This window comes from Lissotriton helveticus (genome assembly GCF_964261635.1).
Source record: "Lissotriton helveticus chromosome 1_1 unlocalized genomic scaffold, aLisHel1.1 SUPER_1_unloc_44, whole genome shotgun sequence".
Classification (NCBI taxonomy): domain Eukaryota; kingdom Metazoa; phylum Chordata; class Amphibia; order Caudata; family Salamandridae; genus Lissotriton; species Lissotriton helveticus.
In genome coordinates this window covers 911,032-928,768 of record NW_027611686.1, presented here as the reverse complement: position 1 = coordinate 928,768, position 17,737 = coordinate 911,032, and the positions used below count along the sequence as shown (strand labels likewise).

Below are 17,737 nucleotides of genomic sequence, written 5' to 3'. Positions count from 1 at the left end.
GACAGTGTGTGAAATTTAAAATCTGTTGCACAATTCACAGATGTCTGTTTGGCAATGGACCTAAATATTTAAAAGAAATATTCATACCTTACACACCCAGCCGAACCCTGTGTTCTAGCAGCCAGCAACAACTCCAGGTTCCCAGGATAAAAAACAGCAAGACAGGGAGGGCGAGCCCTGTCGTATAAAGACCCTACTCTCTGGAACTCATTGCCCCCTGCTCTCAAAAATACAGACAATTTTCTTTCTTTTAAAAAGTCCCTGAAAACCTTTTTATTTGTCGCCCGTTAGGCCTTTTCTTTATCCCTCTGCATAGCAATAGGTATTCTGGCTCTTTGTGGATATGCATAAGCGCGGAGATATCCTTTCGAGGATTGACATCCTGCGCTATACAAGAACACAAAATAAACAAAATAAAGTGAGTGGCTGCCTCTCCACAGTTTCCACAGGGAGTGGCTGCCTCTCCACAGTTTCCACAGTGAGTGGCTGCCTTTCCACACAGCACACAGTGAATGGCTGCCTCTCCACACATCCCACAGCGAGTAGCTGCCTCTCCACAGTGTCCACAGTGATTGACTGCCTCTCCACACAGCCCACACTGAGTGGCTGCCTCTTCACAGTGTCCACGGTGAGTGGCTGCCTCTCCACACAGCCCACAGTGAGTGGCTACCTCTCCACAGTGTCCACAGTGAGTGGCTGCCTCTCCACAGTGTCCACGGTGAGTGACTGCCTCTCCACACAGCCCACAGTGAGTGGCTGCCTCTCCACACAGCCCACAATAAGTGGCTGCCTCTCCACAGTGTCCACAGTGAGTGGCTGCCTCTCCACAGTTTCCACAGTGAGTGGCTGCCTCTCCACAGTTTCCACAGTGAGTGGCTGCCTTTCCACACAGCACACAGTGAATGGCTACCTCTCCACAGTGTCCACAGTGAGTGGCTGCCTCTCCACAGTGTCCACAGTGAGTGGCTGCCTCTCCACACAGCCCACAGTGAGTGGCTGCCTCTCCACATAGCCCACAGTGAGTGGCTGCCTCTCTACACACCCCACAGTGAGTGGCTGCCTCTCCACAGTGTCCATAGTGAGTGGCTGCCTCTCCACAGTGTCCACAGTGAGTGGCTGCCTCTCCACAGTGTCCAGAGTGAGTGGCTGCCTCTCCACAGTGTCCACAGTGATTGGCTGGCTCTCCACACAGCCCACAGTGAGTGGCTGCCTCTCCACATAGCCCACAGTGAGTGGCTGCCTCTCCACAGTGTCCACAGTGAGTGGCTGCCTCTACACAGTGTCCACAATGAGTGGCTGCCTCTCCTCTGTGTCCAAGAGTTTACCTGCTCACCACTCCACCCAAAGTGAGTGGCTGCTTCTACACACTGTCCATAGTGAGTGGCTGCCTCTCCACACAGCCCACAGTGAGTGGCTCCCCTCCACACAGCCAAGAGTTTACCTGCTCTCCACACTACCCAAAGTGAGTGGCTGCCTCTTCACACAGCCCACAGTGAGTGGCTGCCTCTCCACAGTGTCCACAATGAGTGGCTGCCTCTCCACAGTGTCCACAGTGAGTGGCTGCCTCTCCACACAGCCCACAGTGAGTGGCTGCCTCGCCACACAGCCCACAGTGAGTGGCTGCCTCTCCACAGTGTCCACAGTGAGTGGCTGCCTCTCCACACAGCCCACAGTGAGTGGCTGCCTCGCCACACAGCACACAGTGAGTGGCTGCCTCTCCACAGTGTCCACAATGAGTGGCTGCCTCTCCACAGTGTCCACAGTGAGTGACTGCCTCTCCATACAGCTCACAGTGAGTGATTGCCTCTCCACACAGCCCACAGTGAGTGGCTGCCTCTCCACACAGCCCACAGTGAGTGGCTGCCTCTCCACACAGCCCACAGTGAGTGGCTGCCTCTCCACACAGCCCACAGTGAGAGACTGCCTCTCCACAGTGTCCACAGTGAGTGGCTGCCTCTCCACACAGCCCACAGTGAGTGGCTGCCTCGCCACACAGCACACAGTGAGTGGCTGCCTCTCCACAGTGTCCACAATGAGTGGCTGCCTCTCCACAGTGTCCACAGTGAGTGACTGCCTCTCCATACAGCTCACAGTGAGTGATTGCCTCTCCACACAGCCCACAGTGAGTGGCTGCCTCTCCACACAGCCCACAGTGAGTGGCTGCCTCTCCACACAGCCCACAGTGAGAGACTGCCTCTCCACAGTGCCCACAGTGAGTACCTGCCTCTCCACACAACCCACAGTGAGTGACTGCCTCTCCACACAGCCCACAGTGAGTGGCTGCCTCTCCACACAGCCCACAGTGAGTGACTGCCTCTCCACAGTGTCCACAGTGAGTACCTGCCTCTCCACACAACCCACAGTGAGTGACTGCCTCTCCACAGTGCCCACAGTGAGTACCTGCCTCTCCACACAACCCACAGTGAGTGACTGCCTCTCCACACAGCTCACAGTGAGTGGCTGCCTCTCCACACAGCCCACAGTGAGTGACTGCCTCTCCACAGTGTCCACAGTGAGTACCTGCCTCTCCACACAACCCACAGTGAGTGGCTGCCTCTCCACAGTATCCACAGTGAGTGACTGCCTCTCCAGAGTGTCCACAGTGAGTGGCTGCCTCTCCACACAGCCCACAGTGAGTGACTGCCTCTCCACAGTGTCCACAGTGCGTGGTGGCCTCTCCACATTGTCCACAGTGTGTGGTGGCTTCTACCCACCAACCCAGTTAGTGCCTTTCCTCTTGCCACCTTGAGTTCTTTCTTTGGCTATGATACACTTAAATTCATACAAAAGGATAATCTGTTAACTCTAAACATATATTTATTATGCATTAGATAGGTGGGAGACCGGCGCACTGGACAATACTGCCTTCCCCAGCAACGCTCTTGAACAGCGCAGCCAAGGGCGGGCCTGTCTGTGCCCATCAGAGTCCGGAAGAGGCTGGGCTGGGCCATCCCTCTAACCCCTGTGATCTGGGGCATCTTTTTAAGGTACTTTATTAAGTTACTTAATGTATTCTTTGCTCTGTTTTTGGTCCATGCAATCTGTCAGCGGTGAGTGTTTCTTGCTGTGCAAGTCTGTGGGAGAGGTTTCTTTTTAAGTCTCATTATTTATCCGGCAAGGCACAACACCCTGATCACTTTGCATTATTGCAAAGTTCTCTGCAAAGGTTCCTTAAAACACAGTTGCTTAAAATGAATGGGAAAAGGAAGCAAAGCACGGGCCCGCCAGGAGGGGGCAGCACAGTTACTCCTCTGGACATGTTTGTAGCCAGGAAGGCAAAAGTTTTGTCAAACAAAATTTGCACTAACTCAAAGGAGGCTCTCGCTGGAATTAGTAAATCATCCTCAGACCTTATTGCCCCCTATTGACTCTTTGCAAATGGAAAATGGTGGCAAGAGGGTACCCATGGCGATTATTGCTTTTGGTATTGATCTGCCATTTGGAGTGGGTGGAAACCAAGTTGAAGTCACTTCTTTCACTGAACCACCGATTAAAAGGACGAGAGGAGGAGGGGAAAAAAACTCTGCAGATACCCAAGAAGGCTGTTGGTCCAGTTACTTTACACCAGGAGGACTTGAGTCTGCTTGTGTCTGAGTTGTTACCCAGAATTGAAGATATGTTAAAAAAACTTTTGGTACCTAATTATCTGCAGTTCACTAAGGTAGAAGCTTTGCTTCATCAGGCCCCTGAGTTGCACTCTCGTCATTTACTCAGGAACTTGGGAGCAGCGACTGGGTAGGTGGCGGATGGTGCAGGGAAAACACAGTGTGTTGGAACGGCGTCCTCGGCCCCCTCAACAAGTGGCTGCCAGCCCAAGGATGCCAAAAGTAGTTTGCAGTCAGGTCTAGGAAATAAATACCCCCCAACAGAAGGGCATACGCTCACAAATGAGCCTGGGAAAATCACAATAAAAGGGGCAGTGGTGGGCAGTCCCATTGAGATTGCGGCTGCCCTCAGCCGGGGGCCACCTCAGAGGAAGGCCACCCCTTAGTTACATTTGGGCACTTCCTCACCCCCACTCTCTTCTGCGGGACTCCAGGAGGAGTCCAAAACCTGCAGCAATATATTCTTCAAACAAAAATGTTGTGTTGTGTATTCATTCATGCATGCCTATTCTGCTGTGGTGTGGGTGGGGTCTTGCGCCAATAAAGGAACTATGCTAGATGCTCATAAGACTGACACTCATAACAACTCTCGGTCCGATTTGCAGGGCCCAAATTCCCCCAGCCGCCTCAGTAGGTAGAAGGGAGCACTGATATATCACATCTGCCTCCAGAGTCAATCCCCGTAGTGGCCGTTCTGAGCGGGGCTCCCTCAGTTAAGCAGGGTACCAGGGAGTCTACGATAGACCTGCTACATGAAGTGACCCACTGGCTGGACAATTCGTTAATAAATGGTTTCCATTCATCACCTCATGTCATCATGGTCAGAAGAGTGGGATGGGTTGGATCCTCCACAAAGAAAGATATTGAGGGCGACTGCATTGTGGTTAACTTTACGTACCCAATACATACAAAAACCATGATTCACAGGGTACGCAGACGAGATTTTAAAACTGGAATTAAGATGTTCTTGCTTCACTTTTATTTTATGTTATCCTTCATGGGTACCACGTCACAGAACCCAGAGCACAAACATCGGTTTCCAACCAGTAAGGTCAAAACATTGCTCAAATATGAACTCAGTTGAGTTGTACTTTTAATGTTGTGATGGCAATGATGAAACTTTATAGGTACCAATGTATCAAAACGGTCAATTATGTGTGTCTTTAATGCAATGTCTGAGGTATTATGAGCCTGTTTAATAAAACGATGTTTAAAAAAAAACATGAACTCAGCTATCCCCCTTGCAAATAGATTTGCTCCACTGAGGGATTTAGATAGTATTGATTGACAACTGGCCTCGACTGGGGTTGGGGAGGTTACAGGGTGACTAATAAACACTCCCTTAACATCTGTCCCCACCCAACCAGACCCATTGAATCTTAGAATTATATCCTGGAATATTGCAGGACTAAGGGCTAAAAAACATGTGGAGGCGTGGCTTGTAATAATAAGGTGCAGTCATATTGTTACCCTACAAGAAACATGGGATTTATCGGACTCTTTTGTCCTGAATGGTTTTGCCCCTTTTTATAAAATACAAAACAACAACGGTCCCATGCATACAAAATATATGAGAAACAATAAATATAGACAATTCAATTCTATATTTGGAGCGACATGTCCAGCCGGACAGAGGTCTTAAATTATTTACTCAATTGAAAGTTAGGTATAAAAGGAGAATACCTTCAACAATCAACAGTGTGGGGCACAAGCCTGTACCCAGACACAATCAGATCAGTACAGAAGGTTAACAAGAGACAAGACAGGGCTTATAAGGCAAAAGCAGCGATTTCTGTAATCATTTTAATGTACAGAAGTATAAAGCAAGAACCATTACATATACATAACATATAAATGAGGTTTAGTATAAGGTGCACAACAAGTCGACAGCGTTTCGGTCCCACTACTTGGTTATGGGGACCATCATCAGGACACTTATTAAATGCCTTAATGTTTTAAGTCTCTAATGCCGAGGAGAGTTTGCCCCGATCTGCTAGGGCTGCGAGCTGTGGTAAATGGACGCCTAGTTGAAGGTGGAGCCACCCGGAATCTGGACCATTTCGGAATTGCCGCGTTACAGTTAGTGTCAATGCACGGTACCAGGGAGTTACCGGATCAGTCGGCTGTAAGTTCTGCTTCCTGGTTTCTCATTATTATTCCTTTTTATAAAATGGCTTCCCCTTCCACCATAGGACGTGCAAAGGGAGGCTGGCTTATTTTTTTATTTTTAATTTATTAACTTATAAAATGTCCATAATTACAAAGTACTGGATTCAAGATAGCCTGGCTGATGAGGATTATGAATCCGAAACCGGTCCCAGGATGCTTGTTTCCGGTCCAGGGAGGACATACCTTGGCAGTTCGGGCTGGACTGTTTCCATGAGGCACAGGGTCAGACTGATATGCATATGGCCATGTCTGAACTGGGGTGGTGGAGTGAACTAAAGAATTGTGATGGATTAAACCCAGATCAGTTGACTGGGGGTGAGTGTTTGATTTGCTCAAACGCTCCATCCATCATCCCCTTTGGTATCGCTTTTTTCACGCTCAGTTGGCAGGGTATGCCCAGACGTGAGTCCCTTGCTCACTCTGCCACTGGATTCAAGATAGCCTGGCTGATGAGCATCATGAATCCGATACCGGTACCAGGTTTCTTGTTTCCGGTCCAGGGAAGACATGGCTTGTCAGTTCGGGCTGGACTGTTCCCATGAGGCACAGGGTCAGACGGATTTGCATATGGCCATGCCTGAACTGTGGGGTGGAGTGAGCTAAAGAATGGTGATGGATTAAACCCAGATCAGTTGACTGGGGGTGAGTGTTTGAATTGCTCAAACGCTCCGTCCATCATCCCCTTCGGTATCGCTTTGTTCACCCTAAGTTGGCAGAGTATGCCCAGAAGTGGGTCCCTTGCTCACTCTACCACTGGATTCAAGATAGCCGACTGATGAGGATTATGAATCCGAAACCGGTCCCAGGATGCTTGTTTCCCGTCCAGGGAAGACATGGCTTGGCAGTTTGGGCTGGACGGTTCCCATGAGGCACAGGGTCAGACTGATTTGCATATGGCCATGTCTGAACTGGGATAGTGGAGTGAGCTAAAGAATGGTGATGCATTAAACCCAGATCAGTTGACTGAGAGTGAGTGTTTGATTTGCTCAAACGTTCTGTCCATCATCCCATTTGGTATCGCTTTGTTCACCTTAAGTGTGGCAGGGTATGCCCAGACGTGGGTCGCTTGCTCACTCTACCACTGGATTCAAGATAGCCTGGCTGATGAGGATTATGAATCCGAAACCGGTCCCAGGATGCTTGTTTCCGGTCCAGGGAAGACATGGCTTGGCAGTTCGGGCTGGAATGTTCCCATGAGGCACAGGGTCAGACTGATTTGCATATGGCCATGTCTGAACTGGGGTGGTGGAGTGAGCTAAAGAATGGTGATGGATTAAACCCAGATCAGTTGACTGGGGGTAAGTGTTTGATTTGCTCAAACGCTCCGTCCATCATCCCCTTTGGTATCACATAGATTGTCATAAGTAACACTGTTAGCACTCTAGTTGTTCTTTAGAACACTCTGGGAGGCAGCAGTAGAACACTTTATATCCGCTGACATTCACTGCACCTGCTGGAAGTACACGATTTAATGAAAATGTCAGACTTTATTCTCACATGGCTGAGAAAGACAGTGTGGATTTACAGGAAACATGCTCTCATTTTAGCTTTTGGAACACCTTCTATAACCCCGGCGAGAAAATCACGAGAGAGCTGTTTTCTCTTAAACATGATTAAAATCAGCTTAGAACAGACAACAAATGATTTATATTGTAACAGTTAGCATCCTTTAATTTCACAGGGTAAAATCACCTTAAAACAGACCATTCCTAAAATTAGTGTGGTACCATCCACAAATCATTTACATTGTAACTGTTACCATCTTTCCATTTCAATTGGCTCCATGTCCAAGAGTCCTGTAACGGCTGCCACGGCATGTTGTCCATGTTGTGTTCAGCCTGTAGATGGGAGTTCCTTTCGGGTGTGCCCACTATGTCCCTTAACTATTTTATAGGTTGAGCATCAGCACATGCACTGTCTGCAAGACCTGCTGTAATCATTACAAGGAGTGTGATCCCACCTGGCTGCTTGCCATTGGTTACTCCTCCATCACTCTTCTTTGTTGGCTTCTGATTTGTTGGCACTCCTGTAACATCACTTGCGGTTTTCTCTCAGGAGCACCGCTGTAGTTATATATATGCTCCTTTGGGGACTACTGCTTTTATATCCACACCCGTATTACTTTTCTCCACACGGGCGCCGCGCTTCATGTTTCAGCAGGGTGCCCGTTTCTACTTATTTTGTTTATTGTTACGGTCCAGAAGTTGCCTCCGTGCAAGGCAGTCATTCCCGTTCCTAATCTCATCAAATGGTAACTTGATGTTTCAACAATAAATAACAGTGTTATATAAGCCATACAAAGCGTAGGATGGGAGAGGTGAGCAGGAGCTTGCTGCCGGTACTGAAGCATTCACGGCACAGGGCTGTACGAAGCAGACCGAGACAAAGGCAGCGCAAAGCCAGCATTCTGTCATTTTCAGCACCCCCTCTGCCCCCTTCCTTGCATGTGTGCAGAACACCAAAATCCAACTGCCCTTGCACTTCAGGCACAGTAACACACACGTAATGTGTACCATGCAAACTCTAGTAATTTGTACACAAGCTTTCTTGCACACAGTTGCCTATTTAGTGCCACACACAACCACGCAAAGTCATTCATGCCAAGGCCTCTCTCATACAAATCATCACGCGTGTCTTTTTACACTCCCATCACCATCCCAGCTAAAATTGTTGCCACAAAACAACACAAAAGAAACAGTGGAGGTGGTTGTGACTGCAATCGCATCCTGAATAACAACTGACTTCTCATCACCACCGTAGTGACAGTGATGCTTTTATTATTTTTTTATTTTTTTTATAGCGCAGACTTTACCCGAAGGTGTCGGAGCGCTTCACAATAGGAACAGTAATGATACATGAGGAGAAAAGTGAACAAATTACATGAACTCAGCTATCCCCCTTGCAAATAGATTTGCTCCACTGAGGGATTTAGATAGTAGAGGGGGAAGAGGTGTGGCGCCGCGGCTAGGGCGACTGACTCCGGCTTCTGGGGACCACGGTTCGATCCCCGGCACCGGCGGCAGGTTAGCCCAGCACCATGTGACTCTGGGCAATAGCTTGCTTAATCTTCCCGACGGCCCCCAACGCCTAGAGACCCTTACGGGTGATTGTGCGCTTTACAAATGTGGATTATTATTATAGTATTGATTGACAACTGGCCTCGACTGGGGTTGGGGAGGTTACAGGGTGACCAATAAACACTCCTTTAACATCTGTCCCCACCCAACCAGACCCATTGAATCTTAGAATTATATCCTGGAATATTGCGGGACTAAGGGCTAAAAAACATGTGGAGGCACGGCCTGTAATAATAAGGTGCAGTCATATTGTTACCCTACAAGAAACATGGGATACATCGGACTCTTATGTCCTGGATGGTTTTGCCCCTTTTTATAAAATGTCTTCCCCTTCCACCATAGGACGGGCAAAAGGAGGCTGGCTTATTTTTAAATTTTAAATTTTTTAACTTAAAAAGTGGCCATAATTACAAAGTACTGGATTCAAGATAGCCTAGCTGATGAGGATAATGAATCCGAAACCAGTCCCAGAATGCTTGTTTCCGGCCCGGGGATATGGTGATGGATTAAACCCAGATCAGTTGACTGGGGGTGAGTGTTTGATTTGCTCAAACGCTCCATCCATCATCCCCTTTGGTATCGCTTTTAACCCTGGGCGAAGCCCTACGCTACGCTCGCGTAGTTTGAGAAGTTTTTGCAACTTCGCACTATGTGAGCTGCACGAAGCACAGTGTGAACACGCGTAGCGCAGTGTAGCGTAGTGCAGCAGTCATTTTTTGCTTGTTCCTGGTCCTCAACGTCATGTTCGCGACCGCGAGCAAGCAAAATGACATCCCGGCGAGACTCTCAATGCGGGGAGGACAGGTATCTTGTTGCGAGTGGTCGTGCATGCTCGCGACCGCTCGCGATGAGAAACTACCAGTTTGCGTTGAGAAAGCTGCAGCTCGAGTTAAAATCTACTCGAGCGGCAGAAAACTACAGCTCGCACTGTGCAAGATGCCGTTTTCAATGATTGCACAGTGCCGGATGCTTGTTCGCACTGTGCAATCATTGAAAATGCATCTTGCACAGTGCGAACATGCTACTACGCAGCTCGCGTAGTGCTACGTGAGGTTCGTGTAGTGTGAAGTGCACTTCGCGTAGCTTCGCATAGCGCTACTTCGCGAACTACGCCCACCCTTAATCGCTTTGTTCACCCTCAGTTGGCAGGGTTTGCCCAGACGTGAGTCCCTTGCGCACTCTACCACTGGATTCAAGATAGCCTGGCTGATGAGCATTATGAATCTGAAACCGGTTCCAGGATGCTTGTTTCCAGTCCAGGGAAGACATGGCTTGGCAGTTCGGGCTGGACTGTTCCCATGAGGCACAAGGTCAGACTGATTTGCATATGGCCGTGTCTGAACTAGGGTGGTGGAGTGAGCTAAAGAATGGTGATGGACTAAACCCAGATCAGTTGACTGGGGGTGAGTGTTTGATTTTCTCAAAGCTCCGTCCATCATCCCCTTTGGTATCGCTTTGTTCACCCTAAATTGGCAGGGTATGCCCAGACGTGGGTCCCTTGCTCACTCTACCACTGGATTCAAGATAGCCGACTGATGAGGATTATGAATCTGAAACCGGTTCCAGGATGCTTGTTTCCGGTCCAGGGAAGACATGGCTTAGCAGTTCGGGCTGGACTGTTCCCATGAGGCACAGGGTCAGACTGATTTGCACATGGCCATGTCTGAACTGGGGTAGTGGAGTGAGCTAAAGAATGGTGATGGATTAAACCCAGATCAGTCGACTGGGGGTGAGTGTTTGATTTGCTCAAACGCTCCGTCCATCATCCCCTTTGGTATCGCTTTGTTCACCCTAAGTTGGCAGAGTATGCCCAGACGAGGGTCCCTTGCTCACCCTACCTCTGAATTCAAGATAGCCTGGCTGATGAGGATTATGAATCCGAAGCCTTTCCTAAGATGCTTATTTCCGGTCCAGGGAAGACATGGCTTGGCAGTTCGGGCTGGACTGTTCCCATGAGGCACAGGGTCAGACTGATTTGCATATGGCCATGTCTGAACTGGGGTGGTGGAGTGAGCTAAAGAATGGATGGTGATGGATTAAACCCAGATCAGTTGACTGGGGGTGAGTGTTTGATTTGCTCAAACGCTCTGTCCATCATCCCCCTTGGTATCGCTTTGTTCACCCTAAGTTGGCAGGGTATGCCCAGATGTGGGTCCCTTGCTCACTTTAACACTGGATTCAAGATATCCTTAAATAGATATTAAAGGCAGCGCAAAGCCAGCATTCTGTTCCCTCTCTGCCTCCTTCCTTGCATGTGTGCAGAACACCAAAATCCAACGGCCATTGCACTTCAGGCACAGTACACACTCTTTCTTGCACACAGTTGCCTATTTAGTGGCACACACAACCACGCATTCATGCCCAGGCCTCTCTCATACAAATCATCACGTGTATCCTTTTACACTCCCATCACCATAGCAGCCAAAATTGTGGCCACAAAACAACCCAAAAGAAACAGCGGAGGTGGTTGCGACTGCAATCGCATCCTGAATAACTACTGACTTCTCATCACCACAGTAGTGGCAGTGATGCTTTTATTATTTATTTATGTATTTATTTTATGCGTTTTTATAGCGAGGACTTTACCCGAAGGTGTCAGAGCGTTTCACAATAGGTACAGTAATAATAGATGAGGAGAAAATTACAAGTGAATAAATTACAAAAGCAAACGTTAAGTTACATGAGGCAAAAATGACAATTGTGAGCAAACAAAATACAAGAGGTAGCAAATGGTACATTACAGGAGGAAAAAGTGACGTGTGCAAGTTACAAAAGCATACAAAGGACAAGTAGAGGTATAATACTGCAATAAATGACAGAAACACAAGAAAAACGTTACGTAGGCAATGGTGGCACTTGTGCAAGAATCGAAAGCCAACAAAATGTAAGAGGTAGCAATCGGTGTGTTACAAGAGAAAAGTGACCTGTGCATGTTACCAAAAACACGTATAAGGAAAATATATCAATAAATGGCAGACACTCAAACCACAAGAACACACTGGGAAGGCACTTCCATAGTCATGGAGAGTAGAGTTTTCTGTAATAGAAGGTCTTCCTTCAGATAATAGGGAGGGCGTGAATTAAATTTGGAAGTGTCTTTGAAGGAGGAGAACTTTGAGGTCAGTTTTGAAGGCCTGGGGGGAGGTGGTGGTCCGGAGCGGAGGTGGAAGTGAGTTCAAGATTCTCACCGCGTTGCCTGAAAAGGATTGGGCCATCGATCTTTCCTTCTTGAAAGTGGGAGGTTCAAGCAGTACATTTTCCGCATTACATGATGGTCTAGAGCCTACAGAGAGTTTCCTCCATCCCTCATCTCTCCACACAAATCCCATCAACACCCATGGTAACTAACCGTCCCTACTTTTTACGGACTCTCCATAAGAATGCCTTTATACGGAGCCACTTCTATAATTTTCATTATTTTGGGTGACAGCCAATGAAGCGGTGCGTTTCACCCTCTGATGGTTGCCACAGACTTTTTGTGGAGAGCTACTATGATTGGCTTGAAAGCCATCAGCCAATCCTAGTGCTCGCTGCTCCACTGCAGGACTTATATGGGCCAATGAAAACAGCTTTGGTTACCCAGCCTTGGGTTGCTTTAGCTCCTGCAAATCACGCTTTCAGTGTTATTCTAAATTGTCTACAGTGTCCTGCACTTTTGAAACTGCAACTCCGTTTGCAACCGGTCACCAAGTCAGCCATGGGCTTGATTACCCCCTTCAATCAACTTCTCCAAGGTAAGTGGAATAATTATGCTTTTCATGGTCTGTCGTTTTACATTTGCGTTTAGTTTCAGTAGAATGAAATTTATCTATGGTCACAGTGTTTTCACTCTTTCTCTCCGTCTCCACATGTGTACTCGTTCCTTCGCTCTTTCCATCTTTCTCTTTCCCTATATCTCTATGCTGGTTACCATTCCCAGTGCACTAGGTCTCACGTTTATGAGAGTTTGTGTTATTGGCATTGTACATGATAATCCCTTTAATTTGAGTTTTGTTTCTTAAAACATAAATAAAAGGCATTGTCATTTACAATGCTTATAGCTTAAACTCTTGCATATGCGAAACCGATTGCATTGCAAATCCTTGTTTAATTAATTTAGTATGTCCCTGAGTCTGGTAAAGGCTGCCAAAACATATTGTTCAGGTTGAAACCAACCAATCAGGATTGACTACTTCCTCTTAATTTGGTTAATCAGAGCACATCTGGACACCAACTGCATAAATATACAATTATTTTTGACACTTCATTTCTCAAAAACTACTGATTGGATTTACACCAAATAACAAAAAGCTAAATCTGCGGGCCAAGATCTAGCTTCATGCCAAAGTTAGTGCAATGCTCTTCAGCAGTTTTTGCTGCAGCACTGTTTAAAGAAGTCTATGGAAAATACAAGGGGGGGACCCCTGCTTTTATCGGCCCCCGCCTGATGGGTGCCCTCGAAACTTTCCAGGAAGGAGCTGAAATGAGAGGCCTGCTTGTTTTTTATAATGCCCCGGGGGGGCCAGATCCTGGGGGATAATTAGCTTCAGAATTAAGAGAGAGGGGGTGCACGTGGCCCCACTTCCCCAGACCAGTTATGGCCCTGGAGACCACCACTCCCCAGCCATCCAAACCTAAGAGGAGGGGACATGTGGCCCCTCTAACGGGCTGATTTCAGCCCCGGGGACCACAACACCCCCAGAGCCTAGCTATCCAAACCAGAGGGGAGGGGGGCAAATGCCTCTATCCTGGGACAATTTCGGACCTAGGAACCCCGTTACCCGGGCCCAGCAGTAATTGTAATGAGGGGAGCCATGCAGCCCACCTCCCTGGGCCGATTTCAGATCTAAAGGGGGGCATCCACAGGCACGAAGCAAAAAACCATGATGGAGGGGGACACGCAGCCCCCTCCCTAAGGTCAATTTCAGCCCCAGGGACCCCGTCCTGGGTTCAGGCTGTAAAAGCAAATGGGAATGGGGCAACAAGCAACCCTCCCAGAACTATAAATAAGCCTGGGGACCCCATACTCCATTGCCGGCTTGGCTATGCAGTGGGGGGCCCACACCCAGAGCATAGCAGTTTCCTCGCCCGCACTGGTCCGGACACGGAAACCTGTGTTTGCTCTCGCTTCGTGGGAGCAATTTTAAAGCTCCTGCAAAAGCGAGAACAAACACTACGTCTGCGCTCAGGAGGCAGGAGCATTAAAAAATACACGACTTATAGTTTCTTGAGATAACTCTAACCATTACTGCTGAATTTCTATGGTTTTGTGTATAAATTGTTAACCGAACTATACCGTTCCCGTAACCTTTGTTTTTTTAGCTAATTTCTCTGGTTTTTTAAATTCTATTTCCTAACTAGAACGTCCCTGTAAACTTTGTTTTTTTTGTGGATAAATATATAAATATATATATATAATATTTATAGTTAAGCACCTATAGAACTACGGAATTACTAGCCCCTAGACAACCTCATCAAATTCTTTTTTACAGGTAACTTGGCAAAGGTGTAAGACGATCTTACTCAGTAATCACAGTGAAGTAGCTCCATAGATAGCCTTTGCTAGGACTTTATCACTGTACGAACAAACAGGGGCTCAGAAAAAGAGCCTCTCATACTATGAGAAAAAGTATAAAACGATGAGTTAGTCCGAGACCTAGGAGGAGCAACATTCTGGATTATGACCTTTGCAGGAGCGTTTCAACAAAAACCAAAAAATCAAATAACCCTTACTTTATAACTGCTGACCCTTCACCCTTACTTGGTGCTCATAGATTTATGAGAAGCTCTTTGTACTGTGCTCCTCCATTCCACAATAGTTCCTATCAATAATGTTGCCGTCATGCATTGATTCTGTCCTATAACCAGTTAGAATTTGGTTGAAAGTGTCTCTGTAAATAAGAAACTCATAACATATATTTATACAATTAATCTAACCATGAATCACTTACATAGCCAGCGTTGAGTTAAGATCTAGCTCGATGATAAACACCTTTGTTATATACAATTCATCTAACCCCGACTCATTTCCACAGCCAGTGGTGAGCCAAGATCAAGCTCAATTATAAGCACCTTTGTTGCATACAATCCATCTAATAGTGACTCCGTTACATAATCAGCGGTTGATGAGTCAATATCCAGCTCGATGATAAACACTTCTGTTATATACATTTCAACTCACCGTGACTTATATACATACCCAGCGGTGAGCCAAGATCCAGCTCGAAGATAAACACCTTTGTTATATACAATTCATCTGACGTGACTCATTTACACAGCCAGTGGTGACCAATATCCAGCTCAATGAGAGAAGGAAGCAGCCTGAGTAGGAATCTTCTGTTAATTTGTTTTTAGCATTATATGTTTCAGATGCGACATTTGTTTTAACCTAGAACTGCCTTTCATCTAAACTGCCTCTTACCTGATTACGTTTCGCGCATTGTTTGGACCTCTCTCTGGTCCACCGCAATCGGATTTCCGATTGATTGAGTGGAGAGAGCACGCCCATAGTCTTTCATACCTACGGGGCGCCACTCTAACGGTTAGCGCTCTAGTGGACAGTCCTCCCAGGTATAAATCACTGCATTTCCTGCCGCACGCAGCGGGCGTGCCACTGGCCCACCGAAGTCGCACCTAAGGCAAGCCCGTCTGCGCCCTACCGCGCCTGGACGCTGCCGGCTGCCAGGGGATGCTGCACGTTTTTCCACAAACAAAAGGAAGGGAATCAAAGCATAAGATGCCAGCACTAGTCTAAAAGGTCCCTATTCGTTATGGTGAACAGAAAGGTGCAAACAAAGGGCTGGGAGCACAATTCCCTATACTCCCTCAAATTAAAGGATGATTCAACGAACCTAACCTTCAACAATTTAGCAACACATAGTAGCCCAGCACACTTTAAGCACAAGTCTATTGCAATCAATAAGTCAATGTAAGTTTGATTTCACGAACAAGCCGATGTTTTCAGTTTCAAAATGTTCTTTATTATTCAATCTTTAAAAGCTTTTGACAGCATCACTTTTGGAACCGCCTGCACCCCCTTTATGAATTTTAGGCAATAGGTAGATACAAGAATGTCTTGAGTCGTCAGCAAGAAGATATTTGTACTCTGAATCAGATAGAAGGCAAGATTCATGCCATTCTGTTAATCTCCCATTAATGTGTCTCTCAATTAACTTAGTGGGATTTGATTGCAACTTGGTGTAGCATTCTTCATTCTTCAATTGTCTATCAATTTCCATCATATAATCTGTGAAATTCATAATCACAATATTGCCACCTTTGTCAGCCTCACGGATCACAAGATCGCTGTCATCACGTAGAGACTGAAGAAAGGCTCTTTCTTTTTTCGTTATATTCTGTTGATGGAAACATTTGGAATTGTTGTTATGTTTATCCTCTAGTTTATAAAGTTCATGTGTGACCAACATAGAGAAATGATCTATTGCTGACGTATTCTGAATAGGTGGCATGAATTTTGAGGATTTTTTGAGACCACTATTGATACTAGTATCTTCAGTGATGATATCAAGGTTCCTAGCATGTTCAAATAGATCACATGTATTGTCTTCCTCTAAAGTCGCAATAATATGTGAAGTTGCAATTTCAGATATTTTAAATTGAGACGCACATGGAATATTTACATTAGGAGCAAAAACATTTGGATGGTCTGCAAAAAAAATTTTTATTTCAGTTTTTGTACAAAACGAAAGAGGTCAACATGTACATTTTCCAAAGATTGATTACCAGTTAAACAATAATTTAAACCTGTGCTCAAAATTTTCAACTGCTCACTGTCAAATTCCTTTGATGACAAATTAACAACATTTACTGTGTTGGACTCTATAGCTTCAACATTGCTGTCCACATTGTGGTGCACGATCTCAGGGTCAGTCTCTATTGCGTGTTTCCTAGCTTGGCCTTTGTTACGGACCTGGTGTTTTTTGCCACCCCGTCTAGTTCTTCTCCTGTGTTTTTTCTTTTGTTCCCAAGGCGATACCTTTGAACTTCCCTTAAAAAATCAGACCCTTGATTTAAACCAGGACTAGCTGTACTTGTTCCTTCTCCTGGGTTACTGTCTATAGAGGACACAGAGGAAATCGAAGTGTTGCTGGATGACATGCTAGCAGCTTTCTTCTGTGCAGGTTGAGCTTCCGCACTTTTAGTTGTTACGTCATCATACTTGCGTGCAAAGGTGAAAACACGCCCACGCTCATAGTCTCTCTGGTCCCTATCTATTTTTAGTTGTTTTTTGCCCTTTAAGTAGAGTTGATATGTACCCAACTCTTTTTTGAGAATCACATAGTTTTTTTGTGTGGCATCTGGTAAGTTCATATCAAGTATTTCCTTCTCTAAGATTAGGATCTCTTCTCTAATCTTTTTACTTTGCACTCAGAGTTTCGAATTAGTATATCCATCATCTTGTAGGAAGCGGTATATAAGCCGTCTTCCCATTCTGCCAGTAACTCAGGCTCAAGAACCTCAAAGTTTGGGAATATCAAGATTCGAAGGCCTCTGGGGATGCGCCTATTCTCCAGATATTTCTTTAACGTTGCGGCATCCCACCATTTAGTGAGTTCTTGTTTTTTTAGTTTTTCCAATCTTATAAATTTATCTTTTAGGCCATCTTTCTTTATTTTGGGCATTGGTGCCTGGGCATTACTGCCATCATTTTTACTGAAAAGGTCATCTAGTCATTCCTCCCTATTATCTTCAAAGTTCATGATGGAAGTTTTACTTATGTAAGGAGACTAGTTTCAGTGTTTAAGGGTATTAGCTGTGCTTGGCTGCTCAAGAAGCATACACAAACAAAAGGAAGGGAATCAAAGCATAAGATGCCAGCACTAGTCTAAAAGGTCCCTATTCGTTATGGTGAACAGAAAGGTGCAAACAAAGGGCTGCACGTTTTTC

General features: G+C 46.3%; 1 protein-coding gene across 1 annotated transcript in view; it reads left to right on the top strand.

The window, feature by feature from the left end:
• LOC144806092 (NACHT, LRR and PYD domains-containing protein 12-like) overlaps nucleotides 1-16,875 on the top strand; it is a 198,885-nt gene extending 182,010 nt beyond the window's left edge. Inside the window, exons 10-11 of the mRNA XM_078672528.1 lie at nucleotides 12,495-12,585; nucleotides 16,820-16,875. Coding sequence (XP_078528654.1) covers nucleotides 12,495-12,585; nucleotides 16,820-16,875 — 147 coding nt within the window. The remainder of the gene's footprint in view (nucleotides 1-12,494; nucleotides 12,586-16,819) is intronic.
• Nucleotides 16,876-17,737: the final 862 nt, after the last annotated feature.